The sequence below is a fragment of the Myxine glutinosa genome, chromosome 14 (genome assembly GCF_964187855.1).
Source record: "Myxine glutinosa chromosome 14, kmMyxGlut1.1, whole genome shotgun sequence".
In the NCBI taxonomy this organism is placed as follows: domain Eukaryota; kingdom Metazoa; phylum Chordata; class Myxini; order Myxiniformes; family Myxinidae; genus Myxine; species Myxine glutinosa.
The window spans coordinates 76,150,080-76,162,655 of record NC_136274.1 but is presented as its reverse complement, the minus strand read 5'-3'; the positions used below and the strand labels follow the sequence as shown (position 1 = coordinate 76,162,655).

The following is a 12,576-nucleotide window of genomic DNA, read 5'->3' as shown; positions in this document are numbered from 1 at the left end:
AGAGTGCAACGAGCCGCACATCACAAAGAAAACGCTCCCACCCACCGATCCAAACCACGTGGTCACAGCATGCGTCATGGCAAAATACGCAGGACGACAATGCATACATTAACGAGCTTCATGCACGATTGGAGGATGCCTGGGAGCAGGTGGAGTGTAAGGAGGATTATATTGGGGAGTTACACACGAAATTGCATGAGGCACTACAGCAGGCAAGTGAGGTTCAGGAAAATGAGGAGCAAAGGGAGTCACAACAATTGGTCGATGCACAGGAACGAATTCACTGGACGGAAATGGCCTTGGCCGGCGCATTGCGAGACAACACAGATTCCAGATGGGAACGAGCACGGATTCTCGAATTGGAAGGCATAGGGAATCAATTGGTGGAAAAAGTCCAGGTACTACGGGGAGAAAAGAGGAAAGTAGAGGGGAGTACCCATGAGTTGGAACAACTGAAGGAAAAGGTAAGATCCGGTGATCAGACAAGAGAAAGCCTAGAACAGTAGATAAAAAGAGGGGAGGAATACATGGAACAAGAGAAGAGCAAACTGAACAAGAGAATAGAGAAAGAACAAAGCAGAAACGCCCGGGATCGGGAGAACTTGAAAAAGGAAAGAGAGGAACACGATTTGGAATTGGAACAACTGAAGGGAGAATTGTCTGAGAAATCAAGCCAGTTTCGGGAATCAGAGTACAGAGGAAATGAACTGGCACGTCAAATGGAAAGTAGCAAGGAATACGTGAAGAGGATGGACAAAAGGAGAGAGGAAGCACGCAAAAGAGTAGAGGAGATAAGTGAGGAAAAAGAGAGGATGGAGAGTGAAATGTTAAGGAAACACACTGGGCAGATTGAGCAGATAGAAGGTAAAGCAAGACTAAAAAATGAGATGGAGTTACAGAAACACCAAAACAAAGAAAGGGAATTACAAAACAAGCTGAGGATGTTGAGTGAGGAAAGAGAGAGGACGGAGAAGGAAACGTTAAGGAACCACACTGTGCAGATTGAACAGATGGAAGCCAAAGCCAGGTTAAAGAATGAGATGGATGAACGTGTAATGAAAGAACAACGAATGAAGCAGGAAAAGGAAATCAATCAATTGAGAGAAACGACGAGATTGGAGAATGAAGCACAAGAGGGACGGTGGCATAAGAAACAAGAGGAATATGAATCGGAAATTGACCAATTAAAGGAGAAAGCAAGGGTGGAGCCCGCAGAGATGGAAAGACTCCGGAAAGGTAACGAACAACTAAAAAGGCTCAGAGAGGAAGAACGACTCAACTGGGAAAGAAAATGGAGCCAGGAAGTAGGGCAGCACAATAATGTGGGATGTGTGACGTCATCACAGGGAGGAATGTTAGTGGTGCAGGACTTGATTGGCATCACTCGTCGAATGAAACAACAATTGGAGCAAACCCTGGTGATGGAGACATGGAGGGAGTATACGGGGTTGTTGACTCATGAAACACATTTTGAGCAGGTCCAGCAAGTGAAGCTGACAGGCCCAGAGGAGTGTGGCGAACCAATGATGAGCGACCGGACCGATGTGACTTTGGAACGAAGCAGGTACGTGGGCATCTGCATACATGGTGCGGACGATGAGCTTAAGTTCGCAATTGGATTTGATGTTAATCAAGAGACTCTGTCCGATGGGGTGCACGTATGCGTGACACCTGAATGTGTGGATGGAATGCCTGTGGATGAATGCTGTGAGCCCATAGTCCAGTTTACAGCACCGGGGTGTGCTGTCAAGGCCGAAACGTGTGTGAGTGCAGAGCATGGAATGAGTGGTGACGTAGGAAATAGGTTCGAGGTGCAAGGGGAAATAGAAATTCCACCAGGAGCAGGCTTTAGAAAGGGGATTGTAATTTCTCCCTCAGCTTCACAGGAACTTCGAGGTAGAGCGCAGATGCGTAGCAGGCGGCGTTGGCATGCATCACATACTCCCTGGACCCATTTTCGAACAAGAGGGGCCCAGCAACGACACCGCCAGGTGTCCCTTGGTCATCGGACCTCTCTGAGGACACGAGGGGTTCGGCTAGCTAAATGGGATTTACCTGTCTTCAGGGAATTAAAGAGAAGAGGGGGAGGCCGCTCCCCCAAGTGGGGTCTACCTGACTTCCGCGAACCCTGGAGAAAAGGAGGGGTGGACCACGACCCCAATTGAGACGTGACCCTTATGAGCCGTGGCGGAAAGGCGGCGGGGCCATGTAAGGGGTAATGAGGGATTCCTTCCCTCACTCCCTTTCCAATGAGCCACAGAAGCAGGCCAGATTGAAAAAAAAAGAAAAAAAAAGTGAGAGAAATAGTGGGGACATGACAGACAGGGCGTTAAACACCCCTGCAAAAAGTGGAAGGTGTTGGATGGTGTTGTGGACTGGGTGTGTGGCACTGTGGAATGAATGACGAAGGTGTTTGGGATGAATGGCGTGATTGTGTGAATGAGGAGAGTGAGTGCGAACAATGTACCCTGTTGGTAGGAGTCTCCTAACCAAGTGAGTGTAGGTTAGGGGGACTTAGTGGATTTGACGTGGATTCTGGCTGCTGTTCCATTGTGCAGGCGGACTGCTAGGGGTAGGTGCAGCCAAGGTATGGTGGTACTGGCTGGGAGTGTGACATGGTATTGGAAGTTGGTGAGTCGGGAGGGGACACCAGACAGTAGGGTTTAGAGTGCTAAGAGAGCACAGTGCGGGGGCTAGAGAGCCACCCGGTTAGAGTGCTTGGAGAGCACAGTGTGGGGGCTAGAGAGCCACCCCTTATTTAGGAGCGCCAGAGGCGCGCTCTGGTGAACCCCGAGGTCGCTGGGTGTCCCCCACCACCTATTGGAAGCAGGCAAAGAGGCCTAGTTGTAGTCACACTCCCCAGCCAATGAGTTATGCCTGGCACCACCAAGTGAAGAAAAAGAGACAAATAAGGGCCTTGCCCAGGTTTAAAAGAATGGAACAGTGTGCCAGGTTGGGAAAAATGGGTCATTAGGATCATTGTGGCAATGGCAGGGTTTGTGCCATTGGTTAGAGCTTCAAGTAAAAGGTTAGGTTCGATGAACTCTCCTCCGCACCATTCATGTGTGACACCTGGTACGAGTCGTGTTGATGGGAAAGTTGTGAACAAGGGCCAGGTTCGGTCGCCCTCTCCAAGTGCCAGAGAAGCCACCAGTGTGTCATGAGCACACAGATAACAATTGATTAAGAAGCACACCATCCTGTCAGCTAAAAAGTGAAAGGACTTTTTAAAAAGACCATACTAAAACAAGTCGTACCAAGATAAGTCAGGCAAGGAAGGTTAAGGGTACTCTTCATTTTGCCTGGGCTGAGGTCATCACCCCCACTTGCACCCTCAAGAATGCCTCCAGACTGCATTTGCTTACCATCGGTAGAACTGTGCCACCTGCTGTCCAAGGCAGGGCTTGTTGCCTGCTGCTGCTCGGTTGTGTGCCATGTGGGCCGAAGCATTTTTGTGGGCCATGGAGGCCAAAGTGCTTTTGCGGGCTGTTGCAGCCGAAGATTCATGCCGTCTTGTTGGCTCAGTGGGCCGAAGGACTCTTTGTGAGATTAGGCCACTGGGCCGACTGAACTCACCTGGTGAGAGGCCAATAAGGCCACGAAGTAAGGAAACCCCTCTGGGGTGAAGACACAACACTGCCGGGAGGAGGCGTGAAGGAGCGAACACGTCAAGAAGCTTTGAAACTCTGAATGTCTTGCTCCGATGTGAATATTGGTGTTGAAAGTAACATTGAATGCCCTCCTGCGCAAATGCATCTATCTATAATTCCAGTAATCTCTGTGTGTATGTTTGTATGTTTGTATGTATGTATGTATGTATGTATGTATGTATGTATGTATGTATATTTGTCTGTGACCGCTGTTTCTCGACAACTACCGGTCCGATATACTTTAAACTTGCCAGGTATATTGCTGGGGACCCGAGGATGTGCCTTTTCAAGGTTTCATATTAATCGGAGAAGTACTTACCGAGCTATGTCCAAAAAACGCTTCAACCAATCAGAGAGCAGCGAGCTATCACGTGTGCCGAACGTGGCGATCAGACTCTGCCTCGGACGGCACATTTGAGAGCGTATTCATTTATTTCACGTTGGAAAACTATGTTGCCGTTAAACTATGTTTTAAAACGAATTCAAACTGCGATTAAATTAAAACGATTCATCGTAACTGCGATTTGCGAACTTCCGGACAGTGAAGACTTCACTTCCGGCAGCCAATCACAGAACGCTTTGTTGCGTAGGCGTGGCCGATGTGAGAGCGAGCGGAGCTGAGCGCATGCGCCATTACGGTACGGTTCGTAATTCGATTTCTTCCGGAGAAAATAATAATTTCTCGATTTCTTATGCGCATTATTTCTCCCAATTCAGTCAGAGCGAAGGGCGGAAGCGAAGAGCGTTGTTTTTTTTGTTTACGGGCGTACGGGCGGGGTAGAGCGTACGGGTAGCGTTTTTTTTTTTTTTGGCAAGGAACGGGCACCCACGTACGGGCAATGCCCTAGTAATTAGAATGTTAAGTATTGTGCATAGAGTGTGGATGTGTTTGTTAGATTAGTGATCCGACACACTAGGATAGGGACATGCCAATCTTACTGATACTTTGCTTCTTGGAGTTAAGTGCTTGCAATGTTGTGGGTTAGAGTAAATGGAAGATTTGTGCTGTACGTTAGACAGGGCCATTCCCGCGGGCTGCCCCTAGTGGAGGCTCGGGAGAGCCTCGGGAGAAAGGTGGGGGTAGTGTTGCGGAAATGGCCCTTAGTGGTTTATTAAATATAGAATTAGTTCAGGTCCCCTCTTAGATGTATGTTTACCATAGATCGTCTGTACTGGGATGGTAGTTTTGTGTCGGAAGGTGTAGCAGGCTGTTTTGTGTGGTGCATTGGTGGTGTACAAGAGACGGTTCCCTTTTAATTACATCTTGACAATCAAACAAGGTGCAAGTTCCATTAAGACCGGCCTCGGTTGCAATGCCATGATCGAGGCAATGGATTGACGTGAGAAAGCGCGATTGAGCGGGCAAAAACGACAAGCGCCGTCAAAAACCGGAAGCGGCATTTTCGAGGGGTCGCTGAGCACGTGCGAGGGAGGAGGTGGAAAAAAGATGCATGCGCGGATGGCGTGTGGACAGGCCTTCGCGGCGGGTTCCCGCCGGAGAGCTCTCTCCGCGCGTGGTTGAGCGGGAGAAACGGAAAATCGTGCTGATCGCGTGGCCGATAAGGAGAGCGGGTGGCCGCCATTTCGCGACGCTTGATGCGTGGCCAATAAGAGGGCGGGCCGCCATTTGGCAGACTGCAGGCCCAAGCGGGGCGTTCGAATCCGGCGACATCGGCTTGTTACGAGCTGCATTCGCCCTTTTCACATCTTCACCTCTCGTCCATCAACACCACCAAGTACCCCCTGTCTTGTATGAATGTTGTCCAGGCCTAAGGTTTATCTCGTTAGGGTCACCCCGCGAAACCCTTAATTGTAGCTCCCTAGATAAGAGCGGGTTATTACTCATAGTTGAATTATAATGTTATCGTGAACGCCTTGCTTGTTTTGTGTACCCTAATGTTCCCCCATTAAATCTGGTTGATTCGTATGGAAGTTGCCGCACTGCATTCATCTGTGTCGCATTGAAGAGCAATCCGCTCGATTTGTAATTAAAACCAAGCTGGCTACAGGTTGCGGCAGACTTCGCTCGGTCTCTGACAAACCCAACCTGTAGCGACGGGTGTCTCCCCAACTGGCAAGGCACAGGTGTAATTTGGTATCGCGATAGAGGCGCGTAACCCGAGATCTGTGTCGAACCAGCCGGCGTTGCACCCGTGGGACGGCCGTGCCGGGAGGCGCGACCCGTCACCTACAACATTATTATTGTTGTTTTATTTTTTTACAAACAAAATATATCATCCATACTTTAGTTTATTATCGATCCATTGATTTGGAGCTGTCGTCCAACTTCCCTAAGGAAGAATCATAACTCTGAGTCTTAGTAATATCTCATTTAATTTAACCAGCTTCATAAAATTATTCACTCATTCCGTCATTCTACTTCATAAGTCAAGATACATTGAGGTCTACCATTACCATTTCTTGTGTTATCCATTCAACAATTTTGTCTCTACCCAGAACCAATTCCCTGGTACTTATCAAAATATTACTATTCTCTAGGAGTATTTTAAAATCTCCTTTCATAAATCATCCGGCTCATCTTAGTGAGCTCTTCCCCATTTTCACATCTGTCTTTGTTTGTTAAAACATATTATCTACCCCTAATACCCACCCATTCCTACAGCACAATTTTACATTCTGATAAAATCCAAATTTATATGTATCAGAAATTCGTGAGCAGAGAGACTCTCCAAGAGACTCTGCTAAGTCCGTGTAAGATCCCTTACAAATTTGACTAATTTTACTCCCAAAGGCATATCATTACCTTTTAATTTTATGAAGCTCATATCCATAAATAGCTTTGTGTCCTCATGTAAGCATTATCCAAAAATGGAATCCCAAGGTTACTCACAATTTCATACTGTTAATTAATGGCTGCTTGTAACTCAGCACATCAAAAGAGGAGCAATCTTTGCATTTCCATCTGCTTTTTCAATTGAGATAACCTTCATAATCAAATTATGTCTTTTATTTCATGGATATTTTATCCCAACCATATCATGTTATTTATTTCGAGACAGGTATACTGCCGTTTTCAGCAATCTTTTGAAAGTTACACAAACTCATGCATTATGTACACTAGTTTGCATCTGAAGCATTATTTCCATATCGGGGTGGGTGTCATTTCTGTAAAGTTTGTCCATCAATTTTCGTCCATTAATTTTTAGAAACACAGACACAATTTTTTAAACACAGACAATGTCCACATTTGTCCATTAATGTCCACATTTAGAGCAACGTTTTGTCCCACAATAGATTATCCAGTTTTTTTTCCATCTGGTCTATCCTTATTAAAATGTGCAGTTCCCTTTTTACTTCATGGTCAATTATTATTGCCATATTATTTAACCCAAAATTGATTAAAACACACACTCATATACCATATGAACAATGTCAATTTGTCCCACAAACCCACATTATCATCATCCATGGCGTTCCCCACCAATTGGTAAATCAATTGTTCCCAAAAATTTGTCTTTTATTTCAAGTCTCCATGATGCCCCATAAACACACGTTTGCAGTTGTCAAGTATAGGATTTCTTGAACTATATCCAATAATTAAGTCCAATTTGGGGTCCTTTTACTTCAATTTTCCAGACTTCCCAATATCTTCCCAATATCTTTCACGAGCCTCGATTCAGTATACAAATCTGCATTCAATTTTAATCTCTTCCTTTTCTGGGAATTTTATGGAACTTAAACAATTAAGCATTACATTGCCAATGAACAAAAATGAGTTATTCTTGATCAGAAGAGTTTGCAGCCAAAGGAACCACAGACATTTGCTCATCTTGGTCTAGTTATAGTTATAGGGTTTAGATGTCCATCTAGTCTGTTGAGGCCAATCCTCGTTTTGGGTCTGCAACAACGGAGGCCTGTCCGTTGTCTGAGGTGCGGGTGATTGCTGGTACCCTCGATCTTGTTTTTCCCCGCCAAATTGTCTCCTATTGGAATACGGACAGTTTCTTTTCCAGTGTCCTCGTTCTCCACACCTGAAACACTGATCAGTATCATACTTTGTTCAAGTATTAATTAATTAATCCATGTAGAAGTCCTACTTCTACAGTGCCATAATTATGACGTCATAATTCGACAGGGACAACGCTTTGTCTGATCAGTTTAAAATGTATTGAGCGTGATCTATGCAACAATTATTTGGAGAATATAAATATGATGTCATCGCTCACGTGGTCGGGCAGCCATATTGGATCAAAAAAAAAGAAACGTTCAAAAACAGAAGAGTTGGCTCACACCAAGTTGACTGTGCAGGGTAAGTATTCTATGAATACCATCGAGAATTTAGCGATTCTTCACCATTGGGAGATCGGGCTAAAACCGATATAGCGGGATATCTCACAAAGTTGTGGACGGATTTGAATTAGAGTTCGTGGACACGTTGGGTGTCTGATAAGGACTAATCGATTCGATTTTGGTTGAAGATCTGAATATGAATTCGCATACTATAATTATTTGATTTCTAAAGTGATTCTTCACCATTGTGAGATCGGGACAAAAACGATATGTAGCAGGCTATTCTAAAAAGTTGTGACGGATTTGGATCCCGTTTAGAATATAATGCGGGTATAGGCAACTTGCGACTTCCAATAGTACTGAATTAATGGACGAAATTGATGGACGCAGTCGTGGTCCAATAATACATAATTTATAGCAGGGGTGGATCGAGGCTTTCCAATAAGGGGGAGGAGGGGCCACAACTGATGAGGGCGAAGCTCCAACTCGTGGGCCGAAGGCCCGAAGCCTGTAGCAGGGGGTCTGGCTGGGGATGCTCTCCCAGGAAAATTTGAAAATTATACTGCTTGAGATGCGTTTTCCTGCAATCTGGTGAGAAATATTCATGCCTCAATTTTAGGTATTTTATCCCCATATCTTTTGACTTTAGGGATTGATTTTGAAAAACGGGATTCGAAATTAGATGGAAAACATACACAGTCAGGGAGAAAAAGTACTTGTGCGAGTGATAAAACAAAAAGATTTATTTGGTAGACGTGCTCAGTCAAGAGGGTTTATGAATGATTTATCCAGAGCATCACGTTATGGAAATAATTAATCCACAGTCACTGAAATCCTGTACCCGTGGAACAATACAATCGGACCAGTTTTAAAATCACCACTGATTCATCACCACCGTGGCATTTTTCGGAGCAAACTTTTGAAATATCTAATTAAGATAAGATTGCTGCATGGGCGAGAGCGTGTATCCCGGCCCAGAGGTGACGTGACATTTAGGTAAACGGTATTAGATGGCAGACACTGAAGCACGTGGTTAACTGGTTGGCATCTGCAGTAGATTAGCAATCTGCTGCCCCCACAAAGTTATTCATGCTCGGTTGCCTCAGGCCCTGTAAGTTTGAGGTTAACTGAGGCTAACACCTCTTCTTAGATCTGAAACCCGGGGCCCGCCACAATATAGACAGTTATGAAGATGTCAATTATAAAGGCTGAGGGATTGACCTGCTCTGAAATGACTGGTAACCATGGTGACGACTTTAAAACAACAGAATCCGACTATAACATATAGCACAATAATTATAATGGGAAATGTTTGGAAACAAATGATGAGCGTTCATCATCATCAATGGGATAACAAATGTACTCGAAATAAAATACCGTTTTTATGTCGATTATTCGAACTGACAGCCAACAGAACCCTTAATTGTGATGTCACAAATGGGCGTCACTGTGAGGGTGTGACGTCACAGAGCGATGATTCTTTATCGCATTTGAAACTTTGCTTCAAGATGGCGAGGACGTGTGTCTTTCTTGGTGCTTTGTTTTGCTGTTTCATACTTTACTTCAACCTCGGTTACCTTCTAGAACTTCAGCAGGTGAACTTTAAACAAGTGCGAAGGTTTACGTGAACGTTTTAACCGGTTTAAAAGTGCGGTTAGAGAACCTTCCTGTGGATGGTGAAATATGCAGCTGCTCATTTCCACCTCGCTGAAGCTGAGTATTCCGAACCGACTTCGTCGTGTGTGTGTGTGTGTGTGTGTGTGTGTGTGTGTGTGTGTGTGTGTGTGTGTGTGTGTGTGTGTGTGTGTGTGTGTGTGTGTGTGTGTGTGTCCGTTTTCACCACCAATTGGTCCAAATAATTTTTCCTGTTCCAATATGTTTTTTGTATCCATCTCTCTCATATAGAAACTTCAAGGATATTACGTAAACATCTCCGAGAGCCTCGTAAACCTTATTCCCTTTCAGGTATAGACATACTCACGGTCCAACTAGGCCTGACACGATGACCTCGATGTCCGCACGCTCACTTCAAACATGTCTCGTCTGTGCCTGAATCCCGACCCAGCTATAACTTGCAACCACGATTCTCAACTCTGTGTTTGCTTTAAAATATTGTGTCCCAAACTCGTCTCTCGCCTGAATCCCAATAGCTCGCCCAGTCTTCGCGAGGACACCGTGGGGTCTTTAACGTCCACAAACGAATGTCGGGAGACGGGACACCCGGCTTAACGTCCGTCTGAGGAATGTCAAACACATCATGAGGAACCGCAAACAAATTATGAATCACCTTCCCTGTGAAACACCAGGATGGCATTTTATAGCGGCGTCAGGAATCGAACCCAGGCGAGACAGTTGTTGTTAGCCTCCCCTCACAACCCGGTAGGAACATGGGGCTCCTCATCCCAGGGTTGTGGGTTCGAGCCCCACGTTGGGCGGGTTTATTTATGTTTGAGCAAAACGCGGGATTATGAAACAATTGGTTCCCTTGTGTCCACATGTTTGTCCCTGTGGGTGTAAATGTCAGTTTGTGATCGAGGAGCGATTCGATTTCAATTGATTTGAATGTTTTATCTTAAACTGTATCGATGTCCATGACGTCATCACAGTGGTGACGTAATCAACGGCAAGTTTTTCTCGCAACGCCACCGATAATATAATTTATGCACATCTCACTTCAGACTCGTCAGAAAACGAATTTGAAGAAGATTTTCTGATCCAAATCTTATAATAGCGCAAACGTCTATGGTGATGTGGTGGAAAGTCTTCCCAGAAGAGTGGAGGCTGTTATGGCAGCAAAGGGCGGGGAGTGAGGAAGGGGGGGGGGGGGGGTTAGGCCGCTTAATAGTAAGCCGCTTGATAAGCAATAGAAAACTGTTTGGTCAGCAATAGTAAGCCACCTGGAAAGCGATAGTAAGCTGCTTCGTAAGCGATAGTAAGCTGCTTGGGAGGAAATAGTAAGCCGCTTGGTACGTGATAGCCAATTGGTAAGTGATAGAAAGCCAATTGGTAAGCGATAGTAAGCCACTCGTTAAGCGATAGTCAGCCACTTGGTAAGCGATAGTAAGCCCCTTAGTAAGCGATAGTAAGCCACTCGTTAAGCGATAGTAAGCCCCTTAGTAAGCGATAGAAAGCCAATTAGTACGTGATAGTACGCCACTTGGTAGGTGATTGTAAGCCACTCGTTAAGCGATAGTAAGCCACTGGGTAAGCGATAGTAAGCCACTTGGTAACAGAGCACACACCTGTTTATTTGTTGTTGTCCTGGGGTTATTTACAGATTTAATGGTTGAAAAACATCAGGAATTACTTTCTGATCAATGAGCATCCGTTGCCATAGCGATGAAATGACGACGGAATGAATTATTTAATGGCAATGAGAATGTTGCCTGATTCGTTCAATTGAAGGATATATGATGAAAATTATAGATGAAAACAGCCGTTTATTATTTAAAGTGTTCATCCAGTAAATGTTAATTATTTTAATTGTGAATTATCTTTTTTTAATGTATAATTTTCACCATTATCATGAAACTGTTCAGAGCTAGTTATGCATTGCTCGCCGTGTCCGCTCTGTCTCCATGGTTACAATTGTTCTCGCTGGTACATATTTGAACGCACAATCGCTGTTCCTCTCATTGTTCGTGAGAAGAGAAACATGAAGGTTGTATCTTGTCTCATCGCGCTCTTTTTGCTCGTACTATCAACATTTACCATCTTTCACCCCATTTCCCACCATGCACCGGGTGACATCTTCAAACACGTGAGTTTTAAACGGACGGTTTCTTCATGTATTTCCTCGGACATTTATCGACCGAGTTCTCCGTCCAATGTTGGAGATTAAATGAATGGGGTGTTGATGTAATGGAGGCTTCGTGGGACAAATAACGTCCTCCTGCGTCAAAGTTCCTCTCGCGTCCTTCAGGTGTTCAAGTACCGAGAAGGTTCCGTCTTTCCGACTCGTTCCGAAAATCCGAGAAGGTTTTTCTTCAAAAACGAAACTCCACAAAATGTCCGCTTTGTCCGGTGGTCGTTGCGTGTTACCTGGACGTATTCGGTGTCTGCATTTGCGACGTGTCGACGTCATGGCGTCGTGCCGTAACGCATTCAAATTTTGCGTCCTTCTCTCGAGGTTTGAACGGTTCGTTTCGTGCGGTGGAACCTTCCAGAAGTTCACGGTCTCACGTCTCGCGTTTGGTTGTTGCGAGGACGTTATGAGGTGAAGAACAGGTTTTCGTATTCGGTGTCCGCATTAAAACTGATATCGACAAAATGCTCACCTGAGTGTCTCTTCGCCCTCAACATTGATCACAATTTCAGTGAAATATCGTTGATTAATTCCCCATTCTTGTTTTCTTGTGTCCATAACACAGGAACTTGTTCCTCGGAAGATTGTGGAGTTATTCAACTCTGATTGGAAGGAAGTTCACAACTTCTTTCCGACTTCCACTCTGAAGGTGTGATCGCGCACACACCACTCCAGAAACACGCACACCTCAATCCCAGAGGGTGTAAATGATACCAGGACAGACACGTGTATATATATATCACTGTCCACACTTTCCAACAGACGAGGATGAACACATATGTGACGAGTCGTTCCACACAGCGAGCGTCTTCATTCCTTGCTTATTCATTCTTAAATTTATTCTTTCCTGTTTCGTTCGATTACAAAGAA

General features: G+C 45.0%; 1 protein-coding gene across 1 annotated transcript; it reads left to right on the top strand.

Annotated features, from left to right (window-relative positions):
* Nucleotides 1-524: 524 nt before the first annotated feature.
* On the top strand, nt 525-12,361 carry LOC144888799 (uncharacterized). The gene is made up of 3 exons (XM_078768008.1): nt 525-1,811; nt 9,807-9,866; nt 12,272-12,361. Exons 1-3 carry the CDS (start codon nt 528-530, stop codon nt 12,359-12,361), a joined length of 1,434 nt encoding a protein of 477 aa, XP_078624134.1. The 5' UTR covers nt 525-527.
* Nucleotides 12,362-12,576: the final 215 nt, after the last annotated feature.

What these genes read in the sequence shown, in the direction of transcription:
- LOC144888799 (XM_078768008.1), top strand. Translation starts at nt 528, where the DNA reads ATGGAACAAGAGAAGAGCAAACTGAACAAGAGAATAGAGAAAGAACAA. An exon ending in ACGTAGGAAATAGGTTCGAG is followed by an intron (nt 1,812 to 9,806) that starts GTGCAAGGGGAA and finishes TCTCTCATATAG; the next exon opens with AAACTTCAAGGATATTACGT. An exon ending in TAAACCTTATTCCCTTTCAG is followed by an intron (nt 9,867 to 12,271) that starts GTATAGACATAC and finishes TCCATAACACAG; the next exon opens with GAACTTGTTCCTCGGAAGAT.